The sequence below is a fragment of the Rattus norvegicus genome, chromosome 8 (assembly GCF_021556685.1).
Source record: "Rattus norvegicus strain SHRSP/BbbUtx chromosome 8, alternate assembly SHRSP_T2T, whole genome shotgun sequence".
In the NCBI taxonomy this organism is placed as follows: domain Eukaryota; kingdom Metazoa; phylum Chordata; class Mammalia; order Rodentia; family Muridae; genus Rattus; species Rattus norvegicus.
In genome coordinates this window covers 116,544,997-116,565,435 of record NC_141541.1, presented here as the reverse complement: position 1 = coordinate 116,565,435, position 20,439 = coordinate 116,544,997, and the positions used below count along the sequence as shown (strand labels likewise).

General features: G+C 56.6%; 1 protein-coding gene across 2 annotated transcripts in view; it reads left to right on the top strand.

Annotated features, from left to right (window-relative positions):
- Bsn (bassoon (presynaptic cytomatrix protein)) overlaps window positions 1-20,439 on the top strand; it is a 90,998-nt gene that overhangs the window by 63,244 nt on the left and 7,315 nt on the right. For both annotated transcript variants that reach the window (NM_019146.2, XM_087560704.1), the window contains 5 exon segments: window positions 6,268-6,735; window positions 7,575-14,216; window positions 16,298-18,377; window positions 18,670-19,511; window positions 19,645-19,738. In NM_019146.2, coding sequence (NP_062019.2) covers window positions 6,268-6,735; window positions 7,575-14,216; window positions 16,298-18,377; window positions 18,670-19,511; window positions 19,645-19,738 — 10,126 coding nt within the window.

The window sequence follows — 20,439 nt, the reverse complement described above, 5'->3', positions numbered from 1 at the left end:
CTGGTATCTGGTGGCAATCCTCTCTCTTAAGGTCATGAGAGAGACATGTTAACTTGTCAAAGCCCTGGCCTTTCCTCCACGTTTCCCCCTGGGCAGGCCTGAGCTCTCCCAGAGGATAGGATGCTCAGAATGTTTGCCCCCCACTCCCATAGGAAAGTTTGAGAGAAAGCTAGAGTCAAAGATACTCTTTCTTCTGTGTCTCTGCTTCAGGAATGTGGACTGGGACCTGGGCAGAGCCAAATAGAAAGGAGAGAGAGGCCTGGTGTTAGGCTAGTGTTCTAGTCAAGCTGGGAGTCCCAGAAAGGCCTGAAAAATAGAGGTACCCAGGCAGAGCCAGACTACCCTGGGCTGTGACTGTGTCTGCTCATGCCTCAATCCCATTATTTCCTTCTCTGGCTGAGGACCACTCGTGTCTTTACCATGGCTACCTTTGGCATGTCCAAACATGATCTGATGATGATCATTGTCAGATCACTGGGCCAAGGACCTTTCTTTTGGGCAGCCACTAAGCCATGTGTGATATTCAGTTGAGTCATGTATGGCTATGGGACAGGGGACACAAGTCACCATTAGTCCAAGGTGGGACAAGAGGGAGAACATGGAGTTACCACCGTGTCTATGCCACCTTCTTCTAACTTCCTTGGCAAAGGTCTCCTTAAGAATCAAGCCTAGTATGGCTAAGAAAACTACTTGACCACCACCGGCCATATTTTCCAACATACGGGAAGGAGTAGCCCTGAGTAAGATGAATGGCCTCTTTATGTGAGACTCACATGGCCTTTCAGGCCCAACACTACTCCCTGTCCAAGCCGTAGCATCAGTGGTTCGCTGGAGGACATTTGGCCCAGCCAGCGTGGAGAAAAGGCTCTATCAGGGAGTGTCCACAGCCTGTTTCGCCAAGACACCTGTAGATGTAAGCTCACCACTGGTCTGATGGGGTGCTCTATCACCAAAGGCTCATGAGCCCTGGCTGACTTGAGCTAACCTGGTTTGGAAGCCCCGTACCCGCAAGAGACATCTCAGGCCATGTCCCCATTAAGCAGGATGTGCATAGAGGGAAGAGACACCGTCTATCCAGGATCATAAATGATCTTGACAGCTCCTTTGGCAGCCTCTGGGGCAGGCCACGATAAATGCTGAATCAGCCAAACAAAAGTGTTCCAGTCACATGGTGACTTGAGGTGACCCATCTGAATCTAATCTAGGCTTCTCTTTACCAGCTGGGTTCTAGCTTCCCTGGACTCCGGACCTTCTGCCTCTCAGCAGGCAGCGTTACCTACCCCCGTGCCCTGCTGCCTCACGCTCACCTCTGAGCAATCTCCTTGGCTGGTTCAGCCCTTGCCTCCGCAGTGCTCCTCCATAGTTCCATGGTCCTGAACACATGGCTGGTGGGGTCCTGGTCCTGGCTCTTCCCACAGTCAGTCGCCTGCCTCTCTGCCTGCGCTTTTAACAGCAGTCAAAAGGGGCTCGGCTCCCCTACCCCCAGCCCCTTTCTTTCAATCGCTCCATTGAAGCGCTGTCCTCAGAAGGGCTATGACTGCTTTGAGGAAGGTGTGGACCAGCAGCCATGATGCCCCTTCCTATGGAGGTCTTACTACCATCCATCGTCAAGGACCCAAGCCAGCAGCTCAGAGTCAGCCTCAAGTCCTTTCGGCTCAGCATCCACTCCACAGACCGAGCACCCAGAGCCCCGCACCCTGCTGTCACAAGAATCTGCTCTCCACTGAGTGGTCATAGCCATAGACCCCACCCGCGCCCCACTCCCTGCTTCCTTTTCCTTCCAGCCACAAAACCACACACTTATTAAAACTCCCTGCAGGGTCACCTGCCTTGGACCTTATGCATGACTGGTGGGGAGAAGCTGCTGCACGGTGTGACCCCATTCCTCCACCCCACCCCACCACACCACACCCCCCACTACACACCGGCATTGCTTCCCGGAGGTCTTTAACTAGGCCACAGCAGTCTTTGATCTCACCTCAGGGAATGGTCACTTGTAGTTCTGAGCAACTCTGTGCTTCCCTGTGACCTATTTTTCACTTCTTGGTTAGAGTCATGTCACAAGGGAGAAGAGAGTCACCTGCCTTCGGAGTGAGGCAGCAGAGGCAGCAATGCCGCTCCCTCTCCAGGTTGGAGGGGGTGGTCTTCTGGGCTCAGGCCAGTTGAAGGCTCAGCAAGACTGAGCTGTGTCTCTCTGTACACAGCGTAAGGCAGACCTCCGCATCCATGTACAAGAGGAACAGACTCACAGCTCCCCGTGTGTCTGGTAACCTATTGGGGTTTACCTAAGGCCAGACCAACAGGCTGGAAAAGGCGTTTCCTTCTTTTTAGAGAAAGTCCAGAGAATACCACATAAGAATCACTACAGCAGGACCAACTTTTTCTTGAAACTTCCTCTGAAGAAAGTGCTGTTTAATGAGTCATTTCATAATTAAAAGGGCTGATTCCAACGTTTTTAACCTATTCATCTTTTAGAAAGATAATAGTACCTTCTGGGCTACTTTCTAATTGACTTGCAGTTCAATAGTGTGAAGAAATTAGTGGAATTGTTACAGTAATATTACCAGTTTCTTATTATCACTGCCAAAATTTCAGCTGTGTCCTTGAAATGCCAGGCTCCCCTGGGCAAATGCCTTGCACCTATCACAGGCCGGACTGGGCTTGTGAACAGAGGCTACAGTGTGGGCACTGGGCACAAGGCAAACATCTGTCTCTTGCTTCACCCCAGGCTTCCTCCTTTCTCTTCCCAAGTGGAACGGAAACAATAACTCTCTTAGGTGTCCATGCGAGGTTCACCTCAGGTATGTTTGGAAGTCCTCACAACAGCCAATCCTCAAGTCAGAACACTAGAACCAAGGTGTTCTAAAAAGGGGTTCCATGAGAGGAGGGAGATTCCTCACAAGCCCCTCATGATCTAGAGGTCAGTGGGCATTGTGGCCAGTCCAGGCTCTGGGATCCCCGGGGAGCACTGCATAGGGAATGGGCATGAGGGGAGCACATCTCAGCTTCCAGGGAGCACACTGGACACCCTGGGTAAGGCTCTCCTTACAGGAGGCGGGAAGGAGGCGCTGCGCTGAGGCTGGCCATGGCTGTGGCCCAATGTCTGAGTCTTTACCTTTTGATTTTCGTGTGTGTGTGTGTGTGTGTGTGTGTGTGTGTGTGTGTGTGTGTGTGTGTGTGGTATTTGGTTCTGTGAGGTAGAATGTGACTTTTTTAGCCCAGGCTGGCCTCAAACTCATGGCAACTCTCTCGTGTCAGCCTCCCAAAATCATAGGCATGAGCCACCATACTGAGCCCCCGCAGGGGCCCTTACTCACTGTCCTGTGGTTCAGCAGTATGTAAAGCTAGGTAGCTGGCCATGAGGTGCAGATCAAGATGGCTCACAAGAACTGGCACACAGGCGGCTCCACGAATACAGAGAACAGCCTGTGGCCTCAGACATGGCAGACAGTCTAGGGAGGACACCCAGCATCCCCCACAACCCCACGGTCTTCTTGTCCTCACTGGCCAGTGGCTCGGAGACCACAGTTCTCATATGCTTTGGGATTTCCCCTATACTTTCCCCCTTGACTTCCTCCCCCTTCTGTGTGCATTGGAAGCTCTAACAGCCGTCTTCGGTTTCCATGAGAACCGGCTGAGATGCCATGCTTGGATTCTTGTGCAGAAATGTCGCCTTGACCCACTGAGCTCCTCTGTACACGCCTTTACATCTCCCAACTGCAGCTGAGGGTCGTTCTCGGAAGATTTGTATCTTCCTGTCCCCAGAAGGACTGACAGAGGTGGTCGTCAGTCTCCCCGTTGTCCATTCTTTAGCTGCTTACCAAAGAGCCAAGCAAAAGAGACAGCCAGGCAGTCCGTCTCCCGCTGCTGCGAGCTGGGTGAGGCTAAGCAAAGGTGAATGAATGAAGTAAAGAGATAAGACTGAAGCACTGAAGAAGATCCAGGAACAAAAGGACCAGGGGTGGAGGTGGGGGCACATTGGAGTGGGGCTGAGATGAAGGTAGATTGAATGAATGAGTTGGTGCCTCAATAACTGTGCTCGGACTCCTAGGTGCAAGCATTCTGCGTGGCCTGCCTTTCACCCAAGCCCAGGAGGAGGCTTTGGCCAGTCCTCCGGCCCCACTCCTCCCAGCCTTAGTGCCTGTACACTTCTCCTGCTCCCAGTGGGCTGGGAAGGGCCTCCAGCAGCCGGGTCAAGCACTTATTTTTAGCTCTTCCTTCACACGCCGCCTTCCCCCCCCCCCCCCCGCCCGCTCTTTCTCACTGCTTACAAAGCAGAGGCAGGAGCAAGAGCCACCAGGAAGCCTTTCTGAGGGCTGACTGCTTCCATGGGTATTCTGTGAAGAGCAAAGCCCCAGGTTGCCTGTGACCACTGACAGCAGGCCTGCTAAAGGCCTTGCTTGTGGGCACAAACAAGCAGGCCTCTACAGGGGCTAGCCTGGACACGAGGTTTGCCTTTGCCCATGCTGCCCTTCCAGGGTACCATCATTACCTTTTAGATTGCTGCTTCTGAGGTGGGTTCTGCAGACCAGAGGTGGTTCAGAGGTTTGTCTGAGGCAGGCCACCATTTTTTCCTATGCCTTGGCCCAGTGACTGTAGTTCTCATAATGGTCCCTCTCATGGTTCAACTACCGATAGGAGCCCATGTCTAGGCACCCAGGATGAGCAGCAGCACAAAGGAAGAGGTGCTGAAGTTTCGAATCCCAAGGGCAAGCGTGCACTGAACAGTTGGTAGGGTCTTGCTGTGGGCTGCGAAGTTACTGTCATTTCCTCACTTCACATAGCCAAGGTAGGGCACCAAATTCTGATCCTAGGGGACACACACACTCCTGTCTGTCTAGACCTGCTGCTTCAGACACACCAGAAGAGGGCACGGATCCCATTACAGATGGTTGTGAACCACCATGTGGTTGCTGGGATTTGAACTCAGGACCTCTGGAAGAGCAGTCAGTGCTCTTAACCACTGAGCCATCTCTCCAGCTCTCCTGTGTCATATTTATCATGACCTGTTTGGGGCTATCGGTTCTTGGGAGGGCCTTATCAGTCACCTCTCATTGCAGCCACCAAATTCCAGACAGAAGGAACTTAAGAAGGAGAGTTTGTTTTGACTCACACTTTAGAGGGGACCATGGTAGCCAGGGTAGCCCTGACTGTGGCAATGGAGGCTTGTGGCACAGCTTACTCACATCTTACTACATCAGGAAGCAGAGAATTTAATCTCGAACCAGAAATAGGTGTCACTTTCAATGTCCTTCCCCTAGCAACCCAGTACTGCTTGTTGGGATCCATATCCAAAGGTTCCACAACCTCCCTACCAGGGTTACCAGCTACAGACCAAGTATGCAAACCTACAAGCCTTGTAGGAGCAATTCAAACTACAACAGTGCTGGTCCAGTGTGCCATCTCCACCACCACTGAGTCTTCAGCCTTTAGCCCTGGCCTTGAAACTGTGGGTGACTTTTAAGAGTGGTAGCTAATGATAAACACTGATCACCCCAGTTCCAGACACACAGTTCTCCATCAGAGGGAGAGTCAGCCCAGGGCACAGGAGGAGTCCTTCCTGTGTCCTTTCCTAGCCTGAGGCAAGGAGACTTGGCTGGAAGTGAGCAGAGAAGACCTCTCAGTGCTGACTCCAAACAAGGCTCTTCCAGCTGGTCTTTCCTGGTCCCAGGAGTTTGTCCCAGCTGAGCATAGCCCTTACTTGGGGAAGAAAATGGCAGGATAGTATCAGACCCCAGAACTAGGAGCCAGGGAGGGCAGTGCCTCTGGGACATTTCACCCTCTGTCTCTGAATGCATCTTGGCTACTGGACCCAGACAGACCCTGACTTGCGATTCAGTCCTCGAGGTTGAAGTCCTGGCTTCCCCTGTGTTCCATCCCAAGCCTTTGTAATTTTTGTGGCATCCTCTCCCTTCTGACTGCCCAACTTTTCTGGCCCATTGAGAATTTCTCTATGGGTTAAGGAGAAAACTTTCTTCTTACCTCACCACTTTCATTTTGATTTTGTATATGTCCCTGAGAAGTTTATAATTTGGGGGCAATAGATCTGTTGGGTCTTTTTTTTTTTCTTTCCTCTTTATACCTTTGATATCCTGTTTCTAGGCTGCGGGAATGGCTTAGCCTATGTAGATGGTGCAAGGCTCGCTCTAGATTCCGTCTACCAGGAGTGAGGCCTAGCTCCTCCCTAAGGTTTTGGGGAATGGTGGAAGTACTCTGTCTACTCCTGGCTCTGTGATTTTCATGGACCTCCCTCCTGTTTCCTTACAGAAAACAGAGTGGCTCTGTCTGAACTGCCAAACCAAGAGGCTGCTGGAGGGCAGCTTGGGGGAGCCGGCCCCCCTGCCTCTGCCCACCCCACAGCAGCCTCCAGCAGGGGTCCCTCAGCGAGCAGCTGGAGCAAATCCTCTGAAGCAGAAAGGGCCACAGGGGCCGGGCCAGCCCTCAGGCTCCCTGCCTCCCAAGGCCAGTCCTCAAGCCGCCAAGGCCAGCCCTCAGGCCACCAAGGCCAGCCCTCAGGCCAAGCCTCTCAGGGCTTCTGAACCCAGCAAGACCTCTAGCAGCGCCCCGGAAAAGAAGACAGGGATCCCTGTGAAAGCTGAGCCTGTGCCGAAGCCACCTCCAGAGACTGCTGTGCCTCCTGGGACTCCTAAAGCAAAAAGCGGGGTGAAGAGGACCGACCCTGCCACCCCAGTCGTCAAGCCTGTTCCAGAAGCTCCCAAGAGCGGGGAGGCTGAGGTCAGTTCTATTTAGTTTCCAAGAATCCAAGCTTTCTGGTGAGATAGTTTGAGGAAGGGCTCAGGATGTTAAGCCTAAGACAGATCTATTGGGGCCACAGAGACACCCCAGTTGAAAGAGGGTCTAGATTAAATTTCTGTAGATCACTGAGATGATGACACACTCCTTTAAGCCCACCACTTTGGAGGCAGATCTTTGTGAGTTCGAGGCTAGCCTGGTCTACATAGTGAGTTCCAGGACAGCCAGGGCTCTGTAGGGAGAACCTGTCTCAGAAAATAACAACAAGGGCTGGAGAGATGGCTCAGTGGTTACGAGCGCTGACTGCTCTTCCAGAGGTCCTGAGTTCAAATCCCAGCAACCACATGGTGGCTCACAACCATCTATAATGAGATCTGATGCCCTCTTCTGGTGTGTCTGAAGACAGCTACAGTGTACTTACGATAAATAAATAAATAATAAATAAAACCATTTTTTTAAAAAAGGAAAATAACAACAAACCAACGAAGTTCTGGTCTGGAGACTATGGTGGAGGCATACCCTGTGTCTGCCATTTTGCTGGTCTCCCATTCTTTGATCTAGTAAAGTTTCTCTGAAGATCTAGACCTTGCTGTGAAGTCTGTAAGTTACCCAGGGCCAGAGAGGTAGTCCTTGGGATGTGGAGGGCCCCTTCCCTTGGTCCCTGGGATTGGCAGAAAGAGTTAGGAGTAAATGCCTGGGGGTTGGGGATTTAGCTCAGTGGTGGAGCGCTTGCCTAGCAAGCGCAAGGCCCTGGGTTTGGTCCCCAGCTCCAAAAAAAAAGAAAAGAAAAGGAGTAAATGCCTGCTTTTTACCCTATGCAGGAACCTGTCCCCAAGCCTTACTCTCAGGATCTGTCTCGAAGCCCACAAAGCCTCAGTGATACAGGCTACTCCTCCGATGGCGTCTCCAGCTCCCAGAGTGAGATCACAGGTGTTGTACAGCAAGAAGTGGAGCAACTTGACAGTGCGGGGGTGACAGGCCCACGTCCACCCAGCCCCTCAGAGCTCCACAAAGTGGGCAGTAGTATGCGCCCTTCCCTGGAGGCCCAGGCTGTGGCTCCCAGTGGTGAGTGGAGCAAGCCACCCAACGGCAGTGCTGTTGAAGACCAGAAACGGCGTCCCCACTCCCTGTCCATCATGCCCGAGGCCTTCGACTCTGACGAGGAGCTGGGGGATATTCTAGAAGAGGATGACTCCTTGGCATGGGGGCGTCAGAGGGAGCAGCAAGACACAGCTGAGTCTTCAGATGACTTTGGCAGCCAGCTGAGGCATGACTACGTGGAAGACAGCAGTGAAGGCGGCTTGTCTCCCCTTCCACCTCAGCCCCCAGCCAGGGCAGATATGACTGATGAAGAGTTCATGCGGCGGCAGATCCTAGAAATGAGCGCCGAGGAAGACAACTTGGAGGAAGACGACACCGCTGTCTCCGGGCGAGGCCTGGCCAAACACGGTGCCCAGAAGGCAAGTGCCAGACCCAGGCCCGAATCTAGCCAAGAATCAGTAGCACTGCCCAAGAGGCGCCTGCCCCATAATGCCACCACAGGTTACGAGGAACTTCTGTCTGAGGAAGGCCCAGCAGAGCCCACTGACGGAGCCCTTCAGGGAGGTCTCCGACGCTTTAAAACTATTGAGCTCAACAGCACAGGTAGCTATGGTCACGAGCTAGACCTGGGCCAAGGCTCTGATCCCAACCTAGACCGGGAGCCTGAGCTGGAGATGGAGAGCCTTACAGGCTCGCCTGAAGACCGCTCTCGTGGGGAGCACTCCTCTACACTGCCGGCTTCCACGCCTAGCTATACATCTGGCACCTCACCCACCTCCCTGTCTTCCCTGGAGGAGGACAGTGACAGCAGCCCCAGCCGCAGGCAGCGGCTAGAAGAAGCGAAGCAGCAGCGCAAGGCCCGGCACCGGTCCCACGGGCCCCTGCTGCCCACCATTGAGGACTCTTCCGAGGAGGAGGAGCTGCGGGAAGAAGAGGAGCTGCTGCGTGAGCAAGAGAAGATGCGGGAGGTGGAACAGCAGCGAATTCGAAGCACAGCCCGCAAGACCCGGCGTGACAAGGAAGAACTTCGGGCTCAGCGGCGGCGTGAGCGCTCCAAGACACCGCCTAGTAACCTGTCACCCATCGAAGATGCGTCCCCTACAGAGGAGCTGAGGCAGGCAGCGGAGATGGAGGAGCTACACCGCTCTTCCTGCTCTGAGTACTCCCCCTCCCCCTCCCTGGACTCAGAGGCTGAGACCCTCGATGGCGGCCCCACTCGGCTCTACAAGTCGGGCAGCGAGTACAACCTGCCTGCCTTTATGTCCCTCTGCTCACCAACCGAGACCCCTTCAGGCAGTTCCACCACGCCCAGTTCTGGACGGCCCCTTAAGAGTGCGGAGGAGGCCTACGAGGACATGATGAGAAAAGCTGAGCTGCTCCAGAGACAGCAGGGCCAGGCGGCAGGGGCCCGGGGACCCCATGGCGGCCCCTCTCAGCCCACAGGCCCCCGCAGCCAGGGCTCCTTTGAATACCAAGACACCCAAGACCATGACTATGGCGGCAGGGCTTCTCAGCCTGCGGCAGATGGCACGCCCGCAGGCCTCGGAGCAACAGTGTATGAGGAGATCCTTCAGACATCCCAGAGCATAGCCCGGATGCGGCAGGCCTCCTCGCGGGATCTGGCCTTCACTGAGGACAAAAAGAAGGAGAAGCAGTTTCTGAATGCGGAGAGTGCATACATGGACCCAATGAAGCAAAATGGTGGCCCACTTACCCCTGGGACTAGCCCCACCCAACTTGCTGCTCCTGTGTCATTTCCCACTTCCACCTCCTCAGACAGCAGCGGGGGCCGAGTTATTCCCGATGTCAGAGTCACTCAGCATTTTGCAAAAGAGCCTCAGGAGCCTCTCAAGCTACATAGCTCTCCTGCCTCTCCCAGTCTGGCCTCTAAGGAGGTAGGCATGACCTTCTCCCAGGGTCCTGGAACTCCAGCCACCACAGCCATGGCGCCTTGTCCAGCCAGCCTTCCACGGGGGTATATGACTCCAGCCGGCCCTGAGCGCAGCCCATCAACGTCTTCCACAATACACAGCTATGGACAGCCCCCAACCACTGCTAACTATGGGTCTCAGACGGAGGAGCTGCCTCACGCTCCCAGTGGCCCTGCTGGAAGTGGGCGGGCCTCCAGAGAGAAGCCTCTGAGTGGGGGTGATGGTGAGGTTGGTCCCCCCCAGCCTTCTCGGGGATATTCTTATTTTACGGGCTCTAGCCCACCTCTCTCTCCATCCACCCCCTCCGAGAGCCCCACCTTCTCTCCAAGCAAGCTGGGTCCAAGGGCCACAGCAGAGTTCTCTACACAGACGCCAAGCCTAACGCCTTCCTCTGACATTCCACGGAGCCCTGGCACCCCTTCCCCCATGGTAGCCCAAGGCACGCAGACGCCACACCGACCTAGCACTCCTCGCTTGGTGTGGCAGCAGTCTTCCCAGGAGGCTCCTGTTATGGTCATCACGCTAGCTTCAGATGCTTCTAGCCAGACCCGAATGGTACACGCCAGTGCCTCTACTTCCCCTCTGTGCTCGCCTACGGACTCTCAGCCTGCCTCCCATAGCTACAGCCAGACCACACCCCCAAGTGCATCTCAAATGCCCTCAGAACCAGCTGGGCCACCTGGTTTCCCACGAGCACCCAGTGCTGGTGTAGACGGGCCATTGGCGCTGTATGGCTGGGGTGCCCTCCCTGCTGAAAACATCTCCTTATGCCGGATCTCCTCTGTCCCTGGAACATCTAGAGTTGAGCCGGGCCCCAGGCCCCCGGGCACCGCAGTGGTCGACCTTCGCACGGCTGTCAAGCCCACACCCATTATCCTTACCGACCAGGGCATGGATCTGACCTCTCTTGCTGTGGAAGCAAGGAAGTATGGCCTTGCCCTGGATCCAGTTCCAGGCCGCCAGTCAACCGCCGTGCAGCCTCTAGTTATTAACCTCAATGCCCAAGAGCAGACCCATACCTTCCTGGCCACTGCCACCACAGTGAGCATCACCATGGCCTCATCTGTGCTCATGGCGCAGCAAAAGCAACCAGTGGTATATGGAGATCCTTTCCAGAGCCGCCTCGACTTTGGCCAGGGTTCAGGTAGCCCTGTGTGCCTGGCCCAGGTCAAGCAAGTAGAGCAGGCTGTCCAGACAGCCCCATACCGAGGTGGGCCCAGGGGAAGACCCAGGGAGGCTAAGTTCGCCAGGTATAACCTTCCCAACCAGGTAACACCTCTGGCCAGAAGGGACATTCTGATCACTCAGATGGGCACTGCCCAGAGTGTTAGCCTGAAGCCAGGACCAGTGCCAGAGCCTGGTGCTGAACCCCACCGGGCTACTCCTGCAGAGCTCCGGGCACATGCTCTACCAGGTACCAGGAAGCCACACACAGTGGTGGTGCAGATGGGAGAGGGCGCAGCCGGCACGGTGACTACCCTGCTCCCAGAAGAGCCAGCAGGAGCCCTGGACCTCACTGGGATGAGGCCCGAGAGCCGACTGGCATGCTGTGACATGGCCTATAAGTTTCCCTTTGGCAGTAGCTGCACTGGTACCTTCCATCCTGCCCCTAGTGCACCTGACAAGAGTGTGACAGATGCTGCCCTGCCTGGCCAAAGCAGTGGCCCCTTCTACAGTCCCAGAGACCCTGAGCCTCCTGAGCCCCTCACCTTCCGGGCACAAGGGGTCGTAGGACCTGGGCCCCATGAAGAACAGAGGCCCTACCCACAGGGCTTGCCCGGTAGGCTCTACTCCTCCATGTCTGACACCAATTTGGCTGAAGCTGGTCTCAACTACCACGCCCAGAGGATTGGGCAGCTCTTCCAGGGCCCTGGGAGGGACTCAGCTGTGGATCTCAGCTCGCTGAAGCATTCTTACAGCTTAGGCTTCGCTGATGGACGCTACTTGGGGCAGGGCTTACAGTATGGCTCGTTCACGGACCTGCGCCACCCCACAGACCTTTTGTCTCACCCACTGCCCATGAGGCGCTACAGCTCTGTGTCAAACATCTATTCGGATCACCGGTACGGCCCACGGGGAGATGCCGTCGGCTTTCAGGAGGCCAGCCTGGCCCAGTACAGTGCCACCACAGCCCGCGAGATCAGCCGCATGTGTGCCGCCCTCAACTCCATGGACCAGTACGGTGGGCGGCATGGCGGTGGAAGTGGTGGGCCCGACCTTGTGCCGTATCAGCCCCAGCACGGGCCTGGACTCAATGCTCCACAGGGTCTGGCTTCCCTTAGATCTGGCCTCCTCGGCAACCCCACCTACCCAGAAGGGCAACCAAGTCCTGGGAACCTTGCTCAGTACGGGCCTGCAGCAAGCCAAGGAACAGCAGTCAGACAGTTGCTCCCATCCACAGCAACAGTGCGTGCAGCCGATGGCATGATCTACTCGACTATCAATACCCCAATCGCTGCAACACTGCCCATCACCACCCAGCCTGCCTCAGTACTGCGGCCCATGGTGCGTGGTGGCATGTACAGGCCTTACGGATCTGGCGGAGTCACAGCTGTGCCCCTTACCAGCCTGACCCGGGTGCCCATGATTGCCCCTCGGGTACCTCTTGGACCAGCAGGGTTATACCGCTATCCTGCACCAAGTCGATTCCCCATCGCTTCCACCATTCCACCCGCTGAAGGACCTGTCTATTTGGGAAAGCCAGCAGCCGCCAAGGCCTCGGGGGCAGGAGGCCCGCCAAGGCCTGAGCTACCAGCAGGGGGTGCTCGAGAAGAACCTCTCTCCACAACTGCCCCTCCTGCTGTCATCAAGGAAGCCCCGGTGGCCCAGGCCCCGGCCCCACCACCAGGCCAAAAGCCAGCAGGAGATGCTGCTGCTGGGAGTGGCAGTGGAGTCCTCGGCCGGCCTGTGATGGAGAAGGAGGAGGCATCTCAGGAGGACCGGCAGCGAAAGCAACAGGAGCAGCTGCTGCAGCTGGAGCGGGAACGGGTAGAGTTGGAAAAGCTCCGGCAGTTGCGGCTACAGGAGGAGCTGGAGCGAGAGAGGGTGGAGCTGCAGAGGCATCGTGAGGAGGAGCAGCTGCTGGTGCAGAGAGAGTTGCAGGAGCTCCAGACCATCAAGCACCATGTTCTGCAGCAGCAGCAAGAAGAGCGCCAAGCTCAGTTCGCACTGCAGCGCGAGCAGCTGGCACAGCAGCGGCTGCAGCTAGAGCAGATCCAGCAACTGCAGCAGCAGCTGCAGCAGCAGCTAGAGGAGCAGAAACAGAGGCAAAAGGCCCCCTTTCCTGCAACCTGTGAGGCGCCTAGCCGAGGGCCTCCCCCCGCTGCTACCGAGCTGGCCCAGAACGGCCAGTATTGGCCACCATTGACCCACACAGCCTTCATCGCCGTGGCAGGAACCGAAGGGCCTGGGCAAGCTCGTGAGCCCGTGCTGCACAGGGGCCTCCCCAGCTCTGCCTCAGACATGTCCCTGCAAACTGAGGAGCAGTGGGAGGCAGGCCGTAGTGGCATCAAGAAACGTCACTCTATGCCACGCCTGAGAGACGCCTGTGAACCAGAGTCAGGCCCTGATCCCAGCACGGTCAGGAGGATTGCAGACAGCAGTGTTCAGACAGATGATGAGGAGGGCGAGGGCCGCTACCTCCTGACCCGGAGGCGCAGGACACGGCGCAGTGCCGACTGCAGTGTGCAGACAGATGACGAGGACAATGCCGAATGGGAGCAGCCTGTCCGCCGCCGCAGGTCTCGTCTTTCCCGTCACTCAGACTCAGGCTCTGACAGCAAGCACGAGGCCTCGGCCTCATCGTCCGCTGCTGCCGCTGCGGCGAGGGCCATGAGCAGTGTGGGTATCCAGACCATCAGTGACTGCTCTGTACAGACAGAGCCTGAGCAGCTGCCCAGGGTCTCACCAGCCATCCACATCACAGCCGCCACTGACCCAAAGGTGGAGATCGTCAGATACATATCAGCACCAGAAAAGACTGGGCGAGGGGAGAGCCTGGCCTGCCAGACAGAACCCGATGGGCAGGCTCAGGGTGTGGCTGGGCCACAGCTCATAGGACCAACTGCCATCAGCCCCTACCTACCTGGCATCCAGATAGTCACCCCAGGAGCCCTAGGCAGATTTGAAAAGAAGAAGCCAGATCCTCTGGAGATTGGGTACCAGGCCCACCTGCCCCCGGAGTCCCTGTCGCAGCTTGTGAGCCGCCAGCCTCCCAAGTCTCCACAAGTGCTCTACTCACCAGTGTCGCCACTGTCCCCACACCGGCTCCTGGACACCTCGTTTGCTTCCAGTGAGAGGCTGAACAAGGCTCATGTGAGTCCCCAGAAGCAGTTCATAGCTGACAGCACTCTTCGCCAGCAGACTCTGCCGCGCCCCATGAAGACCCTGCAGCGGTCCCTGTCCGACCCTAAGCCCCTGAGCCCCACCGCCGAGGAGTCTGCCAAAGAGAGATTCTCCCTCTACCAGCACCAGGGGGGACTAGGTAGCCAGGTATGGGCACAGGGGCTGGTCCAGGGTGGGATGGGGGTCTATTTCTAGCTTGAGGGGCCCCAGAGGGAGGGGTTTCTTCTGGGGTGGGAATGGAGTCACTTCTGGCTCCAAAGGCCCAGGGAAAGGAGTTGAGGAACAAAGATCCTCAGTGTATGTCTGACAGAGTTCATAGCCCAGCAAGGCCAGCCTGGACCAATTCAGACACACATGGGCTCCACAGCCATCTGCCCAGAACTCTACCAGAAACCTCAGCCTCTCCATAGCCCCGCCCCATCACTGTCTATACCTGGTCTGTCTCTGTCGCCTCCTTTCAGGCTTCTTCATTTCTCCCCTCCAGTCTAGGCACCTTCCACTCCAAGCCTTATTTAGTCTCCACTTCCCATCTCTAGATGGGCTTCACTGCCTGTTGCAGGCCCAAGCCCATGGCCTAGCACTTGAGACCCACTCTGGAGGGCTGTAGGCACTCTCTGTCCTTCATTGTGTCCCACCCCCTTCCTCAGTAACTCTACTTCCAAGCCTGTCTGTTCCCCTAGTTCAGTGCAGGCTCCTTGTCTATGGCTTCCATTACCAGTCATGTATTAGAGACAGCCCGGCCATGGCGGGCATCTATGGAAAGACTTAGAGATTGGGAAAGGTTAATGCTAACCACTTTTAGTGCAGGGTTGAGGAAGTTTGGCTTTTCTTGAAGTCTCTGAAAGGTTTTGGGAGGTGAAACAGAACAAGACAGGTATTTCAGAGTTCCCAGAATACAGTGTGGGCTGATAGGCCAAAGGAGAGATCCCAGGGAGAGGAGGTAGGAGTCAGAAGCACCGGGAGGTGTATTTGCTCATTTTCTGGGTATATACAGAGAAAAAGTGGAGCATTTGCAGTAGGTTTGTGGAGGTGATGCTTGTGGAGGTGCGGAGTGAACAGCCCTGGCAGGGCCAGCAAGGAGGGCAGGCCAAAGAGGCAAGCACAGGTCCCCACAGGCTGGCCGTGTAGCAGCTGTAGGCAGTTGTTGACGGACACTCAAGGTGTGTGGCCAAAATAGGAAAAGACAGATGATGAGGAGTTCAAACACTAAATGTGTCCCACTAAAGGCCCACCTTGAGGGTACACTGTGCACTTTGTGACATGTGTGAAAGTTGGGGACTTTTTATGTAGCTTCTTGGCAAGGTAAAAGGCGAGAGTTTTGGTGCCAGTCTCTAGTATATTTGGGAGATTTGGGTAGCATATGAAATCCAAAAGTGTGGGGCATTCTGGGAAGGTTAGGAGCTGGAGGTAAAGGGAAACCAGAGTGAGCACTCCATCAGTATTGGCCTCTCAGAATTGCAGATCCTCTGGAGCAAGTAGGAGGTGTGGTGAGCAGGGCAGGGGAACCTCCAGCAGGAAGCTGTGCGCTGGGGAGAGGTCTAGCAAGAATGGACGTTGTCCGATAGAGAGATTGGGGGTGGGGGGGCCGGGCCACGAGCAGGGCTTAGGTGTGGCAGAGGGTAGCGCAGGGCAGTTAGAGGAGGAGGTGGGCAGGCAACTGGGAGGCATGTTGCTCTGGAGAGGAGCGAAGGAGGAAGCTTAGACTCTGAGCCTGTAAAGAGCTGACACAGTTAGCATGTGCCCCTTCCTGTGACCCCGTTCTTAAAGGAGCCTGGTGGGTTGAGTAGGACATCACATGTCCTACTATGTTCTGTCTTTCCCTGACTTCCCCCTGCCCTCAACCCCTTCAGGCCGCTAGGTCTCAAACTTAGAGCCAGACCCATCTTCCCTCACCTCAGTGGCAGGCAAGCCCACTGGAGATGTGCAGGGCTTTGTAAAGTTACTGTGCACAGCACACAAATCAGTCTGACCCCCACTACCTTCCTGCTGCCCAAAGCTTTGGATAGGACTATAAAATGACCACAGGCCTTTCCCTTCATGGCAAAGAAGCCAAGACCAGAGGGTGGGCAGGGTAAACCCCAAGGCTGCTTGGCAAAGCAGGGCATCAACAGTGTGGAGCCCAGCTCCTACCTTGAAGAACCTCCAGACCTGGGTTCTTCTACCCCATGCCTCAGCAAAGTCACCCACACCTTGGGTCTCAGTGCTGCCCACCCTTCCCTCTGTCTCAGGTGTCGGCGCTGCCACCCAACGGCCTGGTCCGCAAGGTGAAGCGGACACTGCCCAGCCCCCCTCCAGAGGAAGCTCACCTTCCCCTGGCTGGCCAGGTGCCCTCACAGCTGTATGCAGCCAGTCTGCTGCAGCGAGGGTTGGCGGGGCCCACCACCGTCCCTGCTACCAAGGCCAGCCTGCTCCGGGAGCTGGACCGGGACCTGCGGCTGGTGGAGCATGAATCCACCAAGCTGCGCAAGAAGCAGGCGGAGTTGGACGAGGAGGAGAAGGAGATTGATGCCAAGCTCAAGTACCTGGAGCTGGGCATCACCCAGCGCAAAGAGTCTTTGGCCAAAGACCGGGTTGGCCGTGACTACCCACCTTTACGTGGCCTTGGTGAGCATCGTGACTACCTGTCTGACAGCGAGCTCAACCAGCTGCGGCTCCAGGGTTGTACCACGCCCGCTGGCCAGTATGTGGACTACCCTGCCTCAGCTGCTGTGCCTGCCACCCCCTCTGGCCCCACTGCCTTCCAACAGCCCCGGTTCCCACCTGCAGCCACACAGTACACTGCAGGCAGTAGTGGACCAACTCAGAATGGATTTCTAGCCCACCAGGCACCTACCTACACTGGCCCTAGCACGTACCCAGCACCTACCTACCCTCCTGGAACGAGTTATCCAGCTGAGCCTGGCCTGCCAAGCCAACCGGCTTTCCACCCCACAGGCCATTACGCAGCCCCAACGCCCATGCCAACCACGCAGAGCGCCCCTTTTCCAGTCCAAGCTGACAGTCACGCTGCCCACCAGAAGCCGCGCCAGACCTCACTGGCTGATTTGGAGCAGAAGGTTCCCACCAATTATGAAGTGATCAGCAGCCCTGCTGTAACCGTGTCCTCAACCCCCTCTGAGACCGGCTACAGTGGTCCAGCTGTGAGCAGCAGCTACGAGCACGGTAAAGCCCCTGAGCATCCCCGGGGTGGTGATCGAAGCAGTGTGAGCCAGAGCCCAGCCCCTACATATCCCTCTGACTCCCATTACACCAGTCTGGAGCAGAACGTTCCCCGAAACTATGTGATGATCGATGACATCAGTGAGCTAACCAAGGACAGCACCCCCACTGCCTCGGATAGCCAACGGCCAGAGCCCTTGGGCCCAGGTGGAGTCAGTGGGCGTCCCGGGAAGGATCCCGGAGAACCAGCTGTCCTAGAGGGACCCACTCTGCCCTGCTGCTATGGCAGAGGTGAGGAAGAATCTGAGGAGGACTCATATGACCCCCGTGGCAAATCTGGTCATCACCGGAGCATGGAGAGCAACGGCCGACCAGCCAGCACCCACTATTACAGTGACAGTGACTATAGACATGGGGCTCGAGCAGACAAGTATGGCCCAGGACCCATGGGGCCAAAGCATCCCTCTAAGAACCTGGCCCCGGCTGCCATCTCCTCCAAGCGCAGCAAGCACCGGAAGCAAGGCATGGAGCAAAAGATCTCCAAGTTCTCACCTATCGAGGAGGCCAAGGACGTGGAATCAGACCTGGCCTCCTATCCCCCACCCACCGTCAGCAGCAGCCTGACCTCTCGGAGCAGAAAGTTCCAAGACGAAATCACCTATGGGCTCAAGAAGAATGTGTATGAACAGCAGAGGTACTACGGGGTGTCCAGCCGGGACACAGCCGAGGAGGATGACCGCATGTATGGTGGTAGCAGCCGGTCCCGAGTGGCATCGGCATACAGTGGGGAGAAGCTGTCCAGCCATGATTTCAGCAGCCGAAGCAAAGGGTATGAACGGGAACGGGAGACTGCAGAGCGACTTCAAAAGGCGGGGCCCAAGCCCTCATCCCTGAGCATGGCTCATGGACGGGCACGGCCCCCCATGAGGAGCCAGGCCTCTGAAGAGGAGAGCCCTGTCAGCCCCTTAGGGCGGCCCCGTCCCGCAGGGGGCGCTCTTCCTCCTGGGGATACCTGCCCACAGTTCTGCTCCAGCCACTCCATGCCGGACGTCCAGGAGCACGTCAAGGACGGACCGCGCGCCCACGCATATAAGCGTGAGGAGGGCTACATCTTGGATGACTCCCACTGCGTGGTTTCGGACAGTGAAGGTAATGGCAGCTGGGGGTGATTGCTGCAAATGCTCAGCACCTGGGGGTCTGCCTGCCTACCCCGGTCCCCAAGATGTCCCAGCAGGGTCTGTCTTGGCATCTCATCAGCGGGCCCTGCTGCAGGCGGCCCTTGCCTGATTTACCTGTGCCCTGGTTGCTGGTTGCTGGAGGGTGGGGACCTAGTGACCTGCTTGTGGCTGTGCTGTCCACTCTGGTTCCCTTGCATGGCTTCAGCTAGGTCCCCTCTATGGCTAACCAGGGGTTGATGGTGTTCTGTTTTTGGTCTCTGAAGCGTATCACCTGGGCCAGGAGGAGACAGACTGGTTTGATAAGCCCCGAGATGCCCGCTCCGACCGGTTCAGGCACCATGGGGGGCATACAGTCTCCTCCTCCCAGAAGCGAGGCCCTGCCAGGCACAGCTACCATGACTACGATGAGCCCCCTGAGGAGGGCCTGTGGCCTCATGATGAGGGTGGTCCAGGCCGGCATACCTCAGCCAAGGAGCACCGGCACCACGGTGACCACGGGAGGCACTCAGGCCGCCATGCTGGTGAGGAGCCAGGGCGCCGTGCTGCCAGACCACATGCTCGGGACATGGGTCGCCACGAGACCCGGCCTCACCCTCAGGCCAGCCCTGCCCCTGCCATGCAAAAGAAGGGTCAGCCTGGGTACCCCAGCTCTGCTGATTACTCACAGCCATCCCGGGCTCCGTCAGCATACCACCATGCCTCTGACAGCAAAAAGGGCTCCCGGCAGGCCCACTCTGGGCCTACTGTACTGCAGCCAAAGCCAGAAGCCCAGGCACAGCCACAGATGCAAGGTCGGCAGGCGGTTCCGGGACCGCAGCAATCACAGCCACCATCGTCCAGGCAGACGCCCTCAGGCACAGCATCACGCCAGCCACAGACACAGCAGCAGCAGCAGCAGCAGCAGCAGCAGCAGCAGCAACAGCAACAGCAACAGCAGCAACAGCAAGGTCTTGGGCAACAAGCTCCCCAGCAGGCTCCATCACAGGCTCGGCTACAGCAACAGAGCCAGCCAACCACCCGGAGCACAGCCCCTGCTGCCAGCCACCCAGCAGGGAAACCTCAACCAGGCCCCACCACAGCCCCAGGGCCCCAGCCAGCAGGACTGGTGAGTTAGCCGCTCCTGTGCATGGGTCCTCCACTCTCCTAGGGAAGATGCAACAATTGAAGTTTGGATGTCCTGTGGTTTCAGGGTGGGGGTGGGGGTGAGCAGGATCTCAGCTACTGGTTCTGTGTTACAGCCACGTGCAGAGCAGGCAGGCAGCTCCAAACCGGCAGCCAAAGCGCCCCAGCAGGGGCGCGCTCCTCAGGCCCAGTCAGCTCCAGGACCTGCAGGTGAGCTGTGCCCAGAACTCTCACAGCAATCTTTCCCTGTATCACCTGCACTCGCCTCCCCACCCCCAACCCCGTGTGCACATTCTCACGATCCCCCTGGAGCACCCAGTAGGCTGCAGACCTCCTACCAGAAAATGAACCTGGGCCAGTGAGGGCCCAGGAAACTATCCTTGGTGAGCACTGATGAGCAAGGACCAGAACCTTGTCTGTTCTTTTCTTTCCTTTTCTTTCTTTCTGTTTGTTTGATTGATTGATTATTTATTTATTTATTTATTTATTTATTTATTTATTTATTTTTGAGAGAGGGTCTTACTGTGTAGCCTTGTCTGGCCTGGAACTCAATGTGTAGACCAGGCTAGCCTTGACCTCCCAGAGGTCCATCTGCCTCTAACTGTAGAATGCTAGGATTAAAGGCAGGGGACATGATGCCCATCTGAACTGCAGCTCCTTCCTTCCTGCCTGCCTGCCTGCCTGCCTTTTCCTTCCCCTTCCCCTTCCCCTTCCCTCCTCTCCCCTGCCCCTCATCTCTTCTCCTTTCTCTTCCCTTTCGACTTCTTTATCTCCTGCTTCCCTTCTCCTCTTGTTCTTGTCTTGCTATTTTTATTTCTCCAGCCCCCACCTTCTTCTACCTCACAGGCTACCTGTGTTCAGGCTCCCTCTCCCCCTCCTACCCCGAACAACCAAGCATAGTGTTGTTCGTA